This window comes from Ammospiza nelsoni, chromosome 3 (genome assembly GCF_027579445.1).
Source record: "Ammospiza nelsoni isolate bAmmNel1 chromosome 3, bAmmNel1.pri, whole genome shotgun sequence".
NCBI lineage: Eukaryota > Metazoa > Chordata > Aves > Passeriformes > Passerellidae > Ammospiza > Ammospiza nelsoni.
In genome coordinates this window covers 106168359-106187531 of record NC_080635.1, presented here as the reverse complement: position 1 = coordinate 106187531, position 19173 = coordinate 106168359, and the positions used below count along the sequence as shown (strand labels likewise).

Sequence of the window (19173 nt, the reverse complement as noted above, 5' to 3'; positions counted from 1 at the left end):
CCGACTATCAAAGTTTCTGAAGCCCACAGGGTTGTTTGTACACATACATTATGGCAGGCAGTAATAAGAAAAAGAAAAGAAAAGAAAAGAAAAGAAAAGAAAAGAAAAGAAAAGAAAAGAAAAGAAAAGAAAAGAAAAGAAAAGAAAAGAAAAGAAAAGAAAAGAAAAGAAAAGAAAAGAAAAGAAAAGAAAAGAAAAGAAAAGAAAAGAAAAGAGAAAGAAAGAAAGAAAGAAAGAAAGAAAGAAAGAAAGAAAGAAAGAAAGAAAGAAAGAAAGAAAGAAAGAAAGAAAGAAAGAAAGAAAGAAAGAAAGAAAGAAAGAAAGAAAGAAAGAAAGAAAGAAAGAAAGAAAGAAAGAAAGAAAGAAAGAAAGAAATTTTAGTTGTTTTTAGGTAAAAGACTCCAACTCTTTTTTGAGATCTCTTCTTGACATTCTCAACAGCATGAAAAAAAGTAAAAATATTTCTCTCAAACAGTTTGATTAGTTTTCATGGCTTTTGAATATTGCATTAGTGGTCCGTCTGTTAACAGTGGTAATATTCTTGTGGGCTTTTAACTGTGAGCATTGCAGAGTAGTTCTCTTCTGTTTGGTTGTTCTTTTCTCACGAGCCAAGTTGTAGCATCAGAATGTTTATCAGCCCAGTATTTGTTTCCAGATCATTTAGGATGTGTCAAATAACACAACTCTTTACATCAATGTTAATCTTAGTACTATGTGAACATGAACTATTTATGGCCAACAATTGTTCTCTATTTTTAAGGACTTAAGAATTTTTAAAAGATGCAATCTCCTCAAAAGCTCTTTGAAAATATTCAATAACAATGTAGGCAGGATCATCCTTTAATTGCTTTTGAATGGCATTAGTTTTCATCAGTATGTCATGTATTACCTAGTTTTTGTCATTACCATAGGCAATATTTTGTAATTAAAGAGTTTTCATTATTTGATTAAACCTTTTTTATTATTTCTCATTGGCCCTGTTTCTTTCTGTCTAAAGGTGATGGTGTTTGTTCATGCTAGAAATGCTACGGTACGAACTGCTATGGCTCTTCGAGAAAAAGCAAAGAACAATGGTCATATTTGTCACTTCTTGTCACCCCAAGGGTCAGAATATGGACAAGCTGAAAAACAGGTAAGTGAATCATTTCCACTGGTAGTCTTTTCAGTCTTGGAATTGATATTTTTTACAAGATAGTCCAGCATGGGAATAGATGCAGCATTTTTCAGCTTCTGGGAAGATTTTGCTTTGAAAAGTCATGTGAGGTTGCTGAATTGAATAGGGGAGCAGAAGGAGTAATAGTAAAGGAAGGGCAAAGTCTTGTTATTTTCAGTTTGTTAAGATAAAGCTGATAATTGTGTTTCATGCAGCTTGTACTACTTGACAGTAACTTTCATGTTTGCAGCTAAGGAAGTCTCTAAACCACCAGTTTCAAGGAATATGCCATTATATCTACTGAAATAATATTTCCATAACAATTCTTAATTCTGTGCTGTGTGTGGCATTTATATTTGGTGATATCAACTGAAATCTAAAGATTAGATTTAGCAGTGTCTTTTTAAGATCCCATGAAAAATAAGGTTCTTTCTCGTTCCACAATTGATTTCTCCCCATGAACTTAGAGAAGATAATTGCTGTAAAAGTTTTAATACATATGGGAGATACTTTCTTGCACTGGCAAATATATCTAAACTTTTCAGTATTTTAGACCTGTGAATTACAATCTTCTGAGGGTTTTAGGTTCTTGCATCTGTTGTTAGTTATAATAAAAAATGTTACTTTATTATATACCTCTGAAGAGAATGTGAAAAGATTCATTCAGTTTTAGTAATTATGAATGGAGCATAGATGTTACAGTTGGCAGAATCAGATTTCTGAAACCTGGAGAAATCAGGATAAATTATGTTCTTTTTGGCAAGATGCTTCTGAGAGCTATAATAAATATTTTAAAACTATGCTCATATAAGTTGATATCATTATATTTCATAACATAGCATATTTAAAAGCCCCTCTTTTTCTAGTAGATGCTCATATCTGCTATATTATAAAAAACATCAAACTTGAACTTGAAGACCCCATGTTTCTACTATAGCACTAATTAATGCTGAACCTTTTTTCATTACATTTCTTAGAAAGAAAAACTGAAACTCTTCATTTATTAAAAATAACGTTAGTTTTTTAATGTTAATACAAGAAAAAATTAAGCTATTGAAAATACTAGTACTTATTTAGACAGTCAAAATTATTGCCAAAGAAATTAAGAAAAATTTTATGCCTATTTCAGCAGTGCAAATTTTGTGAGATATCTGTCAAAAAAGTATTCATCCAACTCACTGTGTATGTGAGTGAAAACAGCTCCTGTGTCTTTAGTTTTACTTTTCTGTAATTAATTAAATTAGATATATTAATTAGAAAGCATATTCCTGTGTCGATGGAAACCACAAAACTGTCACAGAGGAAAGTTCTAAACCTGTTTGGAATATGTGTAACATGAATGTGGTTTGATGTGCTGTAATGCTTATTACTTGTGGAAATAGCAGTAGATTCCATCTCTGAGGCAGTGCATCGAATGCACCGAGCTGGAAAGCACAGACAGGGAGGTGCAGGAGAGGGAGTTGTGTTCTCTGTTAGGTTGATCTTTGACTGTGCAGAGCCCCACAGTGAAACTGGACATGTGCAGCTCCTGTCTGCTTCAAGGTGGGAGCAGGAAGGAAGGGACAGAGAGGTTCTGGTTGAGATCTGTTGAGGATTATCTGTCCAGGCAGACGTAGTGGTTCTGACTTACTCTAGTGGATACTGGCAGAAGTCTCCCCACTTCATTTTCAACCATCATCTGGGATAGTGGCATTATTCAGGCCACCCATGAGGTTCATAAACTACACTTTGGGACTGCTTTTGAGTCCAACCAGGCCCCTACTTTGCTGCTCAAGACTTGGTGAAAGCCATTTCCATAAGTGGCAAATTTCATTGTAGTGACTGAGTTCAGTGTTCAGAGGAAGGTTGTGATGGTAGACGGTGAGACTTAGGACTTGGGAGAGCAGTCTTTGGCTTATTTAGAGAATTACACAGTAGAATCTTCTGGGAAGCTGCCATGAATCAGACAAATCTCTCTGCTTTTACACTGAGGAAATGGCTTGAATAGAGAGGCTGAAAACATCACTGAAAAGAGTGATGACTTGGCATCATGATTCAGGAAGTGAGGAAGGAACTGGGAAAGAGAGAGGTAAATGAAAATGAGTACTTAAATTGTAAGCTTTACATGCTATTCATAAAAAATGCAAGTAAAATATTGTCACTATATAGGTTCATGTGAAATGTACTTGTTATTCTAAGCAAACTCCCAAGAGAATTTGAATTCTTGTGTGGGAATACTACTCTTTTAATATGAAAATATAAGCATCATCCCTTTTTCAGGAAAAGCTGTAGACAAGATCAGTACTAATGGTACACACTTCCAAGTGTTCTTACAGAGAAACTTGAGGCATGAAAATGTAATGTGCAAAATTATGGAATCTTTCCCAACAGAATTTTAAAAATTCTTATAAATCAGTACCTAGGAAGAGTGTGGAAGATAAGGCAAAATGCACTTACAAACCAGGCTGGTGATGATTGTCTGGAAAAGCAAGAACAAGAAGTGTGACTGTCAGTAACAGAACAAATTTATAACCAGATAAGAAGGAAAAGGCGTGAAGACCAGAGCGTCCTGGTTCCAGCCAGGATTGGGTTAATTTTTTCAGTAGCCAAGAGAGGACCTGGAGATTATTCTGTACCAACTCACATCATTGCTGGGATCTGGGGGCAGAGGGAAGGGGGTGTCCTCTGGGCAGGAGGGGGTCCCTCTGGTCATGTAGGAGCAGCAGAGTAGTCTGGTAACGCCAATTCCTGCAGTCACACGTGAATGGTTCCCCTCTGTCCTGTGCCCTGTGTCATCAGTGCTGTTCCTATTTCTGTTTGCTTTCTTCCCTTACTGCTGTTTCCAGTAAATTGTTCTTATCCCAACCCATGATCTTCACCTTTTTGCCTCCAATTCTCCTCTCCAGCTGCAAGGGGAGGCTTTGGGAGGGGAGAAGCAAGCAAGCAGTGCATGGTTTGGAGACTCTCAGGTGGGAGCTGTAAATTAGGGAGTATCACCCCTAAACTACAACATATAGCAATGAATGAGAGGGAATTGTGTTCTCAGCCAAGGATCACATAACCTTCTTGTGTCTGTCTTGAGTCTTGCAATGGCTATGAAGAGACAGAAGAACTTGAAATTCTTCCAGTGATCAGCATGTATCATATGCACATATTACATGAGGGTAAATTTGGAATATTTTACTTCTTCTGCATTTAAGTGTGATCTAGATATTGGGGAAAATATTATTTTTTAATACTGTTGTTAGTATTTTACACAGATTAGATACTACAATGTACTTAAGGTTTCCTTCACTGTCACACATAAATAAATCAGTAATGAGAATACTAAAAATAGAGTGAAGGCCTAGTCATACTGAAATCAGTAGCAAAACACCCCCAGTAACTTTTCCCAACATACTTCCATTTGTCTTCTTTCAGGATCCATTCAACAAACAAAGCTAAATTATATTCATTTCATTTAAAATAAAAATTAATTACTTTGTTGATTCCGGCTCTGTTACCTAATAACTATTGTCTACAAAAGGAGTTTTCAAGATATTGACGGAATTTGTGGTTTTATGTTCTCTGTTCATCAGAAACTTGCTGTTTAAACTAATATGAATATACTGTATTGAAATAATTATGTCACAGCATGTATCTTTGAGACATATTTTTATTTATATACAGTTAGCACAATAAAGATACTAATCAAATAAGATATATAGTCTGCCAAAGCAGCAACTGTGCATAAACAGCCATCAATAATCATAAAATGAGTAATATGCCAGCAACATTTCTCTGAGCAATTAAGGCTCTTACATATGAAGACTTATGAGTACACCAAAGATTTCAGTGATTAGAGCATGTGGTGGGTTGTTATTAAAACTATTACTGTTCAATCTAAATTTTCTTTCTTAGCAGTAAATATTTCCAACAGAAGTAGCTATATTAAGAGCAGTAATGTATGTGCATCTCACCAAAGGGTTTTATCATCATGTATTTTGTCATAGGAACTTTCAGTGCCAGTATTTTTAAAGATTTCAAAGTGTAACAGATAAAGAAAGACACAAGGCACAGTGAAGTCAAGTTGGATATAAAGAAGTTAGTCATTTTCCTTAACTTTCTGCTTTCTTTCCAATAACCCATCCTGGAATTAGACACCAGAGCCTGGAATAGCAGTGCCTGAATCAAGTACCGTGCTGCATTCAGGTATCCTGAAAGTGCAGAAGTTTTCTCCTTCAATGGTAATTCTAATGCTGGAGAGGTTTACTGGCTAAGCTACAAACTTCAGTACCACATAGGGGTACACACATTTACAGGCTTAAGTGACTGTCATCAGGAATTGTATATGTACAGATTTCTATCATTGCAACTGTTAGGAAAAAAAAAAAAGAAAATGTTACTGCAGACAACTGTGGTTCTAAACAGAACAAATCAGAGCTGTAGAAATACTGCAGGGACACACTAATGGATTCATAGTTTTTGTGTACAAGAAGGACCAGCTGTTGTGAAATGTTTATAATGTGATGTAGGGAATTGAGCAAGGCACAAAATTCTATTTGAGCTCCAGTAACAATTCCTAAAATGTTTATAGCCTTGACATGTGTAATTCTTCATGTCTGAATTGGCCTGCCTAGTGCTCTAGACCCAGGATCTTATGCTAGCTCTCTTCATTGACTTAAATTTTTTTCCCTGAGAAATTTTTTATTAATTGAAATAGCAAATTATTGTTGTTAGACGTAGATCAAGCTGCTCAGAAAGTCTTCCAGTGGCAAAGTTAGAGGGGCCAAGAGATTATACTGGGAAGAGCATTCACACTCCTCTTCCTTAGGCATTTGCTGTTCAAAGCAGCTATTGCTCTAGACAGACTGTGTCTGACCTGGCACAGCATTTCTTACACCTTACACCATAAATCAAATACATTTTATGCAATAAAACATGACTTTTAAGAGCTTTTCTAGGTTCTTTTTAAAATCTATTCTCCAAACATGGCCTGGTTTCTTTGTTCCTGAAACCTCCAAGTTCATCTGTAGGTGGGCCAAGGGGTGGTGAGGAACTGATCTGTCCTTGCAAGCACTTATCATTATTTCAGTGTTTCTATTTCCAAACTGTACCTTTAATCAGCATGTTCATGTTTTAAATTTTTGATCACTGGTACAGATATTAAATATCCATAGGTCAAATTGGATCTCTGAAGACATTGACATTCTGTCATGTGAAAGTTCCTGTATACAATTACTTTCTTCAGTCATCATTGCCTGATTTTAATCTCTTTAATAAATGAAATTAATTTTATATAGTACTTAATTCCCAATCACAGAATCACAGAATCACAGAATTTTCAAGACTGGAAGAGACCTATAAGATCATCTAGTCCAGCCGATGTTCTAACTGTTCAACTAGATCATGGCAGCAAGTGACACATCCAGTCTTTTTTTAAATTCTTCAAGGGATGATGCCTCTACCACCTCACTGGGTAAATGATTCCAGTTTCTGACCACTCTTTCTGTGAAGTATTTCCTTCTTACTTCTAACTTACATCTAGCTTGACGCAACTTGAGACTGTGTCCTCTTGTTCTATCCGTTGTCGCCCGGAGAAAGAGGTCGACCCCCAGGAGTCCTGTTTAACTGTATTATATCACTGCTGTGTGATGCAGAGTGATTAATCTAAGCTTCATAATGATAATATCATGTTTGTCTGACAAGAGCTATCTTGTATAAATGGATGTTTATTGGCACTGTTCCCAAATTTAGCAGACTACAGGCCATTCAGTCTTGCCATTTCATTTGACATGAAATTTAGCAATACCTGGCAGAGAATAATCTTGATAATGTAATACAGTCCTTATTTTGTATTCTGTATGTAGTTTTTGCTGTAATGGATAAATAACATACTTAGAATCATCTGAAATCCAGTATATGACTTACAAGAATAAGTAATACTCAAACAGTTCTAGTCTAGACACAGCAAATGGAAGTAAAGGCTACTTCACAGGATGAACTGAAAAAGTAGAATAGTTAATAGCATTGTATTCTTTACTGGCCTTAAATATCCAAGCAATTACTAGTTCTCTTAATTATCTGTCAAACATTTTTAAACTATTAGAAATTAATTTTTAGAGAGTATTCATCAAATATTTAATGTGCAATCATTTGCCTGACATTTAATTATTTCAGAACAATCCTAATTTTATTTTTGTTTTACTAATAACATATCTAATATTTGATATGCCATTAAAAAAACGATAAAAATAAAATGAGGATATGTATTCAAATACATTAGCTATAATAAATGTCAAACATATATTGAAGCTTCCTATTTGTTTTATAATTACTATATTTTTTTATTTGTGAAAAATATTTGCTAATTGTCTTTCAGAGAAGGAAGTGAAGCGCTCTGTATTTCTTTCATGGGATATTTTATTCAGTAGTCCTGCTTGAAGGTCAGAGACAAAATTCACAATAAGATGTGATCCTAAAAATTCAGGTGTTAAAGAAAAATGTGCTCTGTATACAACAATTCCACTGTTTTAATGAATCCTGAGCTGTGGAATTTAGCATTGTTATTCAGATGGACACTTTGATTTTGGGGAGGCCTTTTTACAGAGGGATATATTGTAAGCAATAGAAAAATATTGCCTTCAGTTTTTTTAGCAGTATTCCTAGATATTAAAGCTAAGTGTTAGCTGTTGTAAACTGAAATAAAAAGTTGACAGAAACAGTAAATTTCTTTTTGCTTTTGCTTTTCCTGACCTTTAAAAAGGAAAACCGCTTGAAGTTTGATGTATATTTTTGTTATTATAATAGTTACTTTTTTATGTGTCATTCTGGAAATTGTATTTGCACAGCTTTAAGTTTGTAGTTCTACTTTCAGCTTGATGCTCTGTGTAGTCCTGTGTATTGTTTACAGCCTGCTGGAACTTTCTAGTGTTTTTATTATGAATCAGAAGGTATAAACTATATGGTATAGACTGAATTCTGTTATCAGCTGTATTTCTGAAAACCAGTCTCTTATCCAAGGATTTCAGACTTCTTGTCTCTCAGGCTCTGATGGTACAGCACTGATGTAACAAGTAACAGTGTTCTGCTATCCTGTGAAAAAATAAAATGGACTTTCCCCCCCACTAATCTATGGGCTTGATTGTATATTCTGTTTTATCTATCATGAGTGTCAGCTTGATATGCAACAATGCTTAGTTTCATCCTGTTTATCACTGGAAAGCCACCTCATGAATATTTGTTCTACTTCCAGAAGATGCACTGCATTAGTAATGGATCTTCTACAAGAAAAATGGGTTAGCAAACCTTTTTCTAGAATGATCTCTGAGGTTGCAAATACAGCTGACAAGGGTGCTGATGTTTTTCTTCAAGGAACTACTGAAAGAGGTTTTATGCTTTTGTACAGAGCTTCTCAGCTATTTCAGAGTTATTCAGGTTAAAATCAGTAATGGATTTAACCACTGTAAATATAAGATTTAATGCCTTTTCTTTCTAATCCTCCATGGAAATGCTCTGATAAACTCTGGGATAATGTGTTGCCTATAGCATCCCCTTTCATTGTTGACAAAATTCCTATTAAATAGTAAATGTGCTTAGTAAGATCATTTGAAACTGTTGTCATATTTATAACATGATTAAACATCTCCTTAAATGAAGTCTACTGCAGTCTTCTGCAAGTTAGTGCAGTCTTTGCATTCAGTAAATTCAGACCTTAAAGAAAATAAATTTGTTTAAATGTTTTATTAGTGCTTCAAATATAGAAACTGAAATTCAAAGTTATACTGTTTAAAAGAATGTCTTTAATAGGTAATTCTCTTTAAATCTAAGACTTTTAAAATATACTGAAACTTCTTTCTCTGTGGGGTATGGGAAGAATATTAGGCTAATAGAGGTTCCTTGATGTCAGGCTATGACATTGCTTGCTGTAATGAGTAGTTCTAACAAGTTGATGTTGCAGTTACAGGGGTTTGCACAGTCAGTAGCAACATATGTGTATTTCTTTTAAAATCAGCATAAATGTTGATGTTACTGTAAAACTAACTGATTTTAAAAATGAATTTATTAAAGCTTTAATATCTCTTCCTATTTTCCTATGCATTCTTAGCTATTTCTTATTTTTTGCATCAGCAATTGTGATCTCTTTGTCTTTCCTGAAATTTTAACTTCATTCTGGACACTGAGAGAGAAAAGCCACGCAACATTCCTTTTTCCCTGGACTGAGAAAATCTCCTTCAGTTTGCTATTAGGATGCTTTAACATGTAATCCAGATCAAAAAGTTTGCTATATCTTTTCCCAGTAGTTATTAATCAACAGCTTCCCTGGATAAGAGGATTTCAACTTGAAATCTCATCCATTGTATCAAGTATATTTGGATATTGAATACCTGTGCTAATCATAAAGAAACAAATTATCAACTTCTGAGACATTTGGGAGGGAAAAGCAAAAACAAAACCAGTATGATTGTTTTAATTTTCACAAGTCTGGGGACCAGGACTGCATTCTTTGTACTTCAGTAGCACAGCCTACTACTCGCTTTTCATTTCTGCCAGCACTTGTTTTCACCATGTGTAATCAGGTCAGGTGTATATTAAAAGTATGTGAGGTATGTTGAATGGATAAAGCTCCCTTTTCTTCATTTTATTCTGTGATTTAAGGCTAAAAGGCAGGCAATACCTGGTTAGAGGTGAGCACTCCAGCAAGAAGAAATTATAAACAGTCAACTCAGCATAAGTGCTGCCTACCCTAGCCCCTTTTCAGCCCAAAGAGCTTGGTTGCTTCAGCCAGTTTTCAGCTGCTTTCAATCCCTAGACCCCTAGGTCTTGCTTGCTTTTCCAAAATGTGCCATTTAGTTCTAGTTTGCAGTGTGCAACCTTATGCAATATGTTCACAGTAAGACTGTAGACAATTTTCAGGCACCTTTTCTTGTAAGATGCACCAAACCATGCTGACAAATGATTCTGATCACATGCAGTTTTAGTACCTTTGTATGGAAATCATATGCTGACTAAAAAATAGTGTTTAAAGAGATCCTATCTACTTAGCAAATCATTTGTCAGGAAATAGTGTAGCTACAGTAATTATTAGCAATGAAGAGTAATAATTGAAAGTTAATAACAATTGGGAGGGTTTCTGCATTGCACACTGACAGTCAATGCCTCTTGTTGATCAGTTGTACTTTGTATTTCAGGGTGATTATATTGCTCTCCAACAGGCTTGATGCTGTTCAGTGATTGACATTCTTTTAGAAAACATGTTTCATTTCTTCTACAGTAAATAACGAAAGTAAACTTTGCAAGGTCCGGTGAATTGTATTTTATTTTAGGGTTTTTTTCTAGCAATCACACTTGACTTTAAAAAGTTCATCACCAAGTACTATTCTTCAGGGTTGTAAATGAGGGATGCAGTGTCTTGATTTTTTTAAGTGGTTGGAGATTGCTTTAAACATTCAGGCCATCAGAGAACACCCTTTGTAGTTGTCTTTACTGAGCTAAAATTCAGAACAAATCCTGTAGTTCACAGCTATCCTGTAGAATAAATATATGTTCTTTCTTCTGGAATTGCTTGATGTTTTTCCTGCAGAGTATCGCTGTTAACTGACTGTGTCCCCTTTGCTCCCTGAGCATTCATGTAATTTTCTTTTGTATTGTAAAACAATGAAGGTATAAGATAGCTTTGAATTGTTATTTTTTTAAAAAATTTAAGGGTCTGACCCATTATAATTGAAAAATACATTTTCATAAGCACATAAAATGACAGAAAACATCACTGCAATATTGGAAACTGTCTCACACTGTCTCTTTAAAAACATGATTAGAATCAGTGCAAATAAATAGATTCACCAAGGTACGTTTAGATGCTTGATTCAGGTTTTCATTTTAAAACCACTTTATTAACAAGTGGAAAACAATATTGGATTTCAGTTAATATTCTTGATTTCATTTATTTTCAAAATAATAAAGTTTTTCAAATATTAGTTTCATTATGATTTGGTGGAATTGTTTAGGTCTATATGTTGACTATTTCAGTTGTCATTCACTTTCTACTTCCAACTCCTCCAAATACCATTGTGTAGGCAAATTTCATTGGGCTTTATAACTATTCCTTTAGTTTATTTGCACAAGATATAGAGTTGTTCAGAACTGGACAGATGTGGTTTTCCATTGAAGCTGGCAATGACATCTAATTAAGATGAACTGGAAAATGGGCATGCACTTTTGAGACTTTTAAATGAAAGAGTAATTAGAGGAAAACATAAAGAGGGAGTGATTTCAATTTGATCCACATTCCAGTAATTCCACATACTGAGAGCCAGAGGTCCTTTGGAGAAAACAAAATAAGTTAAAAAGTAATTAAGCATACTTCTGAAAAGTTGTGGAGATTCATTTTTAGAGAACTGCCAAATATTTATTGCCATATATTTCTTTCTGCAGTCTAAGTTTGGTTACGTGTGTAGTCAGTCTCTGGTTTTTAGAATATCTGTTATATTTTTATGGAAGCCTCGGTATCTGCAAGATTAGTTGTATCTTCTTTTATCTTTGGTTGTTTTGAATTCATCTTAAGATCCTTTGAACTGGAATTTCAAAAGTCAGACAAGAATCAGAAGAATCCCTGCTTGCTGGGAATCATATTGTTGTAGGAAAGCATTTTGTTGTATACAGCCACAAACTGCTGCTCTTTAGAATGTACAGATACCATTGCATGTCACCTGTATCAAAGTCCAGTTAGGATTTTGCCTAAATTTGCCAAATCTATTTTGAATAACTCAGTTATTTCAGAAACCTTTTTATTGCTGCATCAAAACCAACAGAACCTGATTATAGAGTGTGTCCCAAAACACATAAAAATCTGAAAACCAGTATTTTTTTCCCACAACTAAGATTTTTTTGAATGAACATCATATAAATATGCATTTGGATAAATCTTTCTAAATGTACAATGTTGTAATTTTTGGCTTATTTGAGTAAAAAACTAGAACTGGAAATTATGTATTATGCTAATGGGAACTAGAGTAACAGCATCATGTTTTTGACAAGTGTAGAGTATACACAAGCTGGGCATGAACTATAATGAAAACTGGTAGTTGACAAAATTAAGCTTACTGTGTATTGTGAAATGAAAATAAAATTGCTAAAAATATGGAAGGCAAATTTGGAAGTATGGAGTTTGTGAGAAGATGCTGGAAGAGTGCAGATAGGCAGGTTGTCAGTATTAGGGGACTTGTGAATTTCTGTGCTGAACTATGAATTCTTAAACAAATTATTGTTCCCCATTCCACCTATCAGACCTCAACCTCTGGACAATACCAATGCAAGTAGATAAAGAATTAATTTTAGCCAGCAAAGCTAAAAAATGAAAAATTTTTAAATTTTTAGAACTTGAGAAACATTAGAATATTGAAACATGTTTGAAGCATTACTGAAAATAGTTATTTTTATGTAAGTTTTGCTGTATTGTAGTGGTTTGCCACTTCTGGAAGAAAACTATGGAAGGGACTTCAAAGTTTTTTGTACAAGTCATCTGGTGAGTCTTTTCAGTGACTGAAGATAGAAATTGTGAAAATTTGAGTCAATGGATGTCAACATAGGCCAGCCAGAAAACTCCTTAAATATGGGGAGGCTTTGATGAAGCTTAGAAAGGGGTTCTTAAAAAAAAAAAATTAGCAAATTGTCCATGTTCTCCAGTAGATACAACAGGACTAAAACTAAAATAAAGTTTTCATAGCTAAAACTAAGGAAAAAAAGTATTTTTCCCTGACAATCAAAAAATATCTTCAGACAAGAAAAAAAAACTTGTTGCCTGTGGAAAGATGTTATGTGTACATCTGCTGATTGCCTGAACTCAGCAAGAGCTGAAATAATCCACCCTGCACAGCAGCAAAATCCTTGTGACCAGCAGAGCTTGCAGCATCTTGGTCCTTTGAGGGCTGATGTTTGCTGGTTGCTGCTCAGTTTTCACTTATAATGGGGTTTGTTTTTTTTTTTTTTTCCAAATAAGGAAATGTAAGATCTTATCTCTTTGAATAAAGATCTTGACCAGCATTTTTAAGATGCCTTCTTGATCTCTGCTAACTACTCTGAGGATCTGTCCTCAAGAGATGAAGCTTGAATTTGCTGTCATTATTGCTGTGTTTAAGGCTATGACCTCTAGTTAGTAATTAATGTGCTAGGGACTCCTCTCTGTCTTTTTTTTTTGTTTGTTTTCTAAGACAAAAACCATGACTTGCATATTTAGAAGTTCTAAAATATTGAGAACTGTTGACAAAATGCTAAAAACCTAGTACTGGAGGGCAAACCCTGAGGTTCTTGAATTTGGAGTATCAAAAGCATTGCAAAAGCCTTTCAAAATTCTTTGTAATAATAATAATAAAAGCTGGGGAATCAAAGGCCATTGCATCAAGGATGAAAAATGCTGCAAATTTTCTTTCTGTGAGGGTACCTCTGGCTTTAATATGCATGAATTTTGTAATCAAATGTAGAATTCTAGAGCAAAGTCTTTGATTCTAGCGATCCCTTTTTCCAAGTATTGTGCTCTGTATGTTTTTCAAGGACAACATTCAGAAATCTGAAGTGTTTGAAACTGTTAATATTGTATTTCCCTGCTTTCATTTAAACTGTGGTATTGCTGAATAATGGAGCAGAGCCGTAGCTGGTTTACAGTTGAAGGATCTCATTGGAAAACATACTAAAACTAATGCAAAATAGACTCTTGGCTTTGGAGTAAGCCCTGAGGACACAACTTAATACAGCACAAAATAGTGTTTCGTAGAGAAAACACAGCAGAGTGTTTAACTTTTTGCAGGTGTGGATATTCTGCAAGCTTCTGGAACTGAAAGCAATAAGAAAATGCAAATTTGTCCCAGTGATTCAAGGATTTAAAACACTTATATAGATGCACCATTATATAGACACACCAGTATTGCTTTTAATTCTTTTAATGATCCCTTACACTCAGAAATTATTTTCTGGGCTTTTGTTCGATTGTTATAGCTTAGTTAAAAAGTGTTTTTACTGCTTTGTAACATTGAAAACATACCTCCATTGGCCTGTAGTTACAAAACAGCTGTAAGAGTTATTTTCAGGTATTCCCTTAGATTTTGTTCCTCTGAAGGGGCATATTCCTTGAACTAACTACCAAGATCTCTTGTCTGAGGAAAATATCCAAGATGATTGTCCTAAGAGACTCCTGTACTTTTCAGAGTGCTGTACAGGTCTACAATTCTTTGATTCTGCATCACATATTTATTGAGTACTGTCAGATTTACTGAGTTGGCAGTCATAGCCCTGTTCATTAATTTTTCCTACCTGTTCCAGTTTCTTTAAATTTCAGATTTTCACACTTGTGAAGAAAAGTGATATTGAATGAAGACAGATATTTTCATAACAAAAATAATTAAAGGGTGAAAGATAGCCAGAAATACCCAAGACTATTAATAAGCCTGTAAAAAGGATACATGATAAAGTGATATTTAACAACCTAAATAATATAGCTAGAGCATTTCAGAAAAAAAACAAAAAACAACCTCTATAAGATGCTGTCCATGCACAAATTCATGTTCTAGGTAGAAGCTTCATAGTTTTTCATCATGAAATAGAACTAGTGTTAGTAAATAGTTGAGAACTAATTTAATCAAAAGAAGTATATAAGGTTATTTCAGTTATGTGTATATGAATTCCAACTATAACAAAGGCTTTGGTTTGGGGAGAAATAAGAAACTACAGGAAAATTATGCTGTTAGGGATTGAGCCTAGAAACCTCTTGGCTGGAATTTAAAATATTTTCAAAGTATTTTCCTAGTGTGGAAATAAATGTGTTCTGGAATAAGGGAGGTGAAACATATCAGTTACAATTTTAAGAAAACAAAGCAAATGGAGATTTTTATTTCATCTTTTGAGTCATAGTTTTCAATCCTGAGTATTGAGAGCCACCTTGTGGCAGTACCTTTTAATGCTGATAAATGCCGCTTTTTTGTGGTCCTTGATCCTTGTTTCACTTCTCTGAGCATTTTGATGACTGAGAATTAAAGTGCGCTCGACTTCCAGGCATCTGCTTGAGGTGCAGCACTCTTCTTGACTTGAAAGACGGATTCTTAACCTTTGTATGAAATTCCTAAGATAATTTTTTTCTTATTCCCCTTCTTTAGTCTTTCCTTTTTCTCCTCTGGCATCCATTAATAGGTGATATTATAAACACAGAACAGATAAGGTATAAGTGAAATAATTATAATGCATAATTTACCTGCATAGTACATATACATATTTCTGTATAGTAATGTAATACAGGCTACATTCACTTTTTCTTAAAAGATATAAAAATTCTTGACCAACGCATATTTTAGGAAGCTTAAAAAATTGACAGTTTTAACCATTTCTTTCTCTATGTCTTTTAGTCATTGTTTTGATTACAAGAATAACACTTAATAGCAAATAGGAAAAGTCAATATTTGTATCTTTCAAATTTGTATTTCCCCTTACAAAAGATATGTGTGAAATTAGCTTCTGGCATCAGAACAGGGATTAGATGGAGAAAACGCATGAGGATTAATTGATTACACTTGAACACAGATTTGTCAAAGGGTTCTATGAGTTTCCATCTTTTTTTGAGGGAAAAATATCAGCTTTTTTTGGGACTGTAAAGGGGCTGATGTAAGTATGGGAGTTCATGAGTTAAAGCCATAATATAGATTTCCTTGAGTTCAGTTTTCTGTTCTATAAAGTATATACTGTGTGTAATGGTAGAGGTTGAATGAGGGCCAATACTCTACAAAGCATTTTCTTTTGGGATTTTGTGGGGGTAGGAGTGAAATTCCTCATAAAACTTTTATTTATTTCTGGTATTAATGGAAATCCCTCCTCCTCCATGACTGAATTTATGCTCAGGAATCTCAGACAACTTTGGGATTTCACAGTTAACTCATTTCATCAAATACAAAATAGTCTGGAATTTTGCTCTCAAACTAAAAAATACACCAATAACTGTAGAAAGTTGGACAGATAAGAAAAAAAATCACTTAGCAACTCTTATCCTTTTTCTTCTTAGGGAAAAATTGAGATTAAGTAGGCATTTAATCCCATTATTTATCTGACCACAGTTTGGGAACATTTTGGTTGGAGTATGTTCTTATCAGCTTTGTCACATGGAGAAAACCTGGCTTTTGTCACACTTTCAAGTACAACAAAGTAACATTATGACCTGTACTGAGTCTGGTGATGCCAGACTGTGAATTTGTGCATCTGATTGTCCATCACAAAGGAAGGGCTGTAGGAATGTTATTTTGGGGTTGCATAATTACATTTGGGGGATCTAACAAGTCTGAAGTGAGTTTGTGATAAATAATGTCCCCTGATTAAGTTGCCATTGTCATCCATAGAAAGGATGTAAAGTCTCCATTCCTGCTTTTACTATGATGTTCCTTAGTTCTGTTATGTTCAGCATTTAAAACATAGGATGATCTGATTAATTTTAATGTATGAGTATTAGAATAAGCAGAGATTAGTGTGAAGGCAGATAATTTAAGTTCCAATTTACTTGGAATATTGAGTGATAATTAAGAGCTATTAGTGATATGTGCCATCTGGGAGAGTTGGGAAAATGCCACCTGAGTCAGTTACAATAGAAATTTGTTGCAATGGAAAGTTATTTGAAGGTCTAATTTGTCTTTTATTCTTTCCAGGATAATTCTTGTTCATTAGCCTAAATTTGAAACATGGAGTGCTTTTCCAGCTGAAATTATAGCACGGGGGTTTTAGGAGCCTGAACATGGTAACTGCAAACTACAAATGTGTGATGTGTCTGAGCTGCTGTTGCAGTGGGTGAAGTTCAGAGTGCTTCAGGCACTGGAGCCTGAGCTCATCCATGAGCAGACATGGCAGGGAGCAGCAGCACTGCACAGCTCTGCTGCCTGGCTCCCACTGGCTATGTTTTAGCTGACAAACCGGGGGCCCAGACTCCTCCTGCAGATGTGCAGATCTCTGTGTAGACATCTGCCGAGTTTCAATCTCAAACTGAACCCTGCCATACCAAGCTGATGTCAAGTGGCCTGTCTCAAAGGGTCGCTCAGTTGCTTAGCTTTTGCTTAGAGATTTCTCTGCACCAGACAGCACTGGCCAGCCCTCGTAGCTTCCATACTAGCAGCCTGCAAATGAAACAAGTATGATGAAGCGAACTTCTTATCTTAAATGATGCTTTCTCAAAGAAGAAATAGAGTAGGGAGTATGTTCTAGGTTGATCTCGTGAATGAAAAGGCTCTGCCAAGAATTACAAGTCATCCATTTCTACAGGTACTATCAGAAAGACTGTCTGATAATATCATAGAAAACAGGCTCAGCAAGTTTCCCTCTAGCAAGTGGTCTCTGGGGTTAGCAGAGATACAATCAGTGTTGCAGCTCAGTGTGGCCCCTCTCTTTCCATTCTGTGTAAAATTTCTTTGACAACAGAATTGGCAATTCTATATTTGGCACTCAAAAATCAATTTTAAAAAATAGCTGATATGCAAACATAAAATGAACAGAAGGATATACCTTTGTTGAATAACTTCTGACATTTAGACTGGAATTCACAAAGTAAAATATTCTTAGATATGTAAACCAGTTCCTAAAGATAAGTGATGATATGATATGATATGATATGATATGATATGATATGATATGATATGATATCCAGCCTTGCTTTGCAGCATGAGTACAAGCCAGCAGCGTGCCCAGGTGGCCCAGAAGGCACCCTGTCCTGTGTCAGCAGCAGTGTGGCCAGCAGGGCCAGGGCAGTGATTGCTCCCCTGTACTCAGCATGGTGAGGCCACACCTCAGATCCCATGTTCAGTTTGGGCCCCTCATTCCAGGCAGGACATTGAGGGGCTGGAGCGAGTCCAGAGAAGGACAACAGTGAAAGGTCTGGAGCACAGGTCCTGTTAGGAGCAGCTGAGGGAGCTGGGGGTGTTCAGTCTGGAGAAATGGAGACTTGGGCGGGCATTATTGCTCTCCACAACTGCCTGGAAGGAGATTGTGGCTTGGTGAGAGTCAGCCTCTTCTCCCAGACAGCCAGTGATAGGACAAAGGAAAGTGGCCACAAGTTGCAAAAACTTTCTTCACTAAGGTTGCCAAGCGCTGGAACAGGCTGTCCAGGGAAATGGTGGTCTTACCATCCCTGGAATTATTGAAAAAATAATTGGATGTTGCACTTCACAATGTGGTTTAGTGGGTATAGTCATATTAGGTCACAATGTGGTTTAGTGGGTATAGTCATATTAGGTCAAAGGTTCAACAATGATCTTGAAGGTCTTCTTCATCCTCTCTGACTCTGTATTTTATAATATTACTTGTACATTATGTTGTTTACATCCATTTTATATACAATATAGCATATTTTATGTGAGTTTTCAAAGTGTAAAATGAGAAAATCAAGTGCAACTAAAAGTCTTAAAACTATGTGTCGCACTGATTCTAATTAAAAGTTTGTTCAGAGGGCAGGAGTCAAAGATTCTTCACTCTTTTTATTTTGATTTTAATTCATAATTCAGTATTACCATCTTGAAACCACCAAGGACTGATATCCTGATGATAACCCTGTAGTATGCATGTTTTACATAATGCCTCAAACATTATATTTGTCTTGGCACTGAACCATGGTGTGTGGTTCAGTTTTGTATAGATCAAGTGGTTGTCTTTATCTAGGAAAGCTACTGATATGTTTTGAATGTGTTTGCAGTGATATCTATAGAAGTAGTTTACGTAAGTAGCATTAGCTTTCAGTCTTAAAGTAGGAAAATCACTTTTTTTTAAAATGTGCTTTTACTTCAGTCTCGGTTATTTTTTCAACTTAAAACAATAAAAAATATATTCTAAAATGTTATTACTTCAAGTGATAAATTATTTGGGCTAATATATGTACTAATAAATATGTACACAACGCTTCCTTAAGGCAAGGGTTGGCATTGTCTGCTATTTGCCTTATGGGGATTAGAGGTTTCCCCACCACAAATACAAAATGCTCCTGCCCTTGGCTGGGAGAGCAGGGATGCAAACCTGGCCAGAGCAAAGCCCCCTGCCAGCTCCACAAATGGCCA

The 19173-nt window shown here is 35.3% G+C and overlaps 1 protein-coding gene across 1 annotated transcript in view; it reads left to right on the top strand.

The window, feature by feature from the left end:
- ASCC3 (activating signal cointegrator 1 complex subunit 3) overlaps window positions 1–19173 on the top strand; it is a 251444-nt gene that overhangs the window by 123531 nt on the left and 108740 nt on the right. The window contains exon 14 of the mRNA XM_059469026.1: window positions 998–1132. Coding sequence (XP_059325009.1) covers window positions 998–1132 — 135 coding nt within the window. The remainder of the gene's footprint in view (window positions 1–997; window positions 1133–19173) is intronic.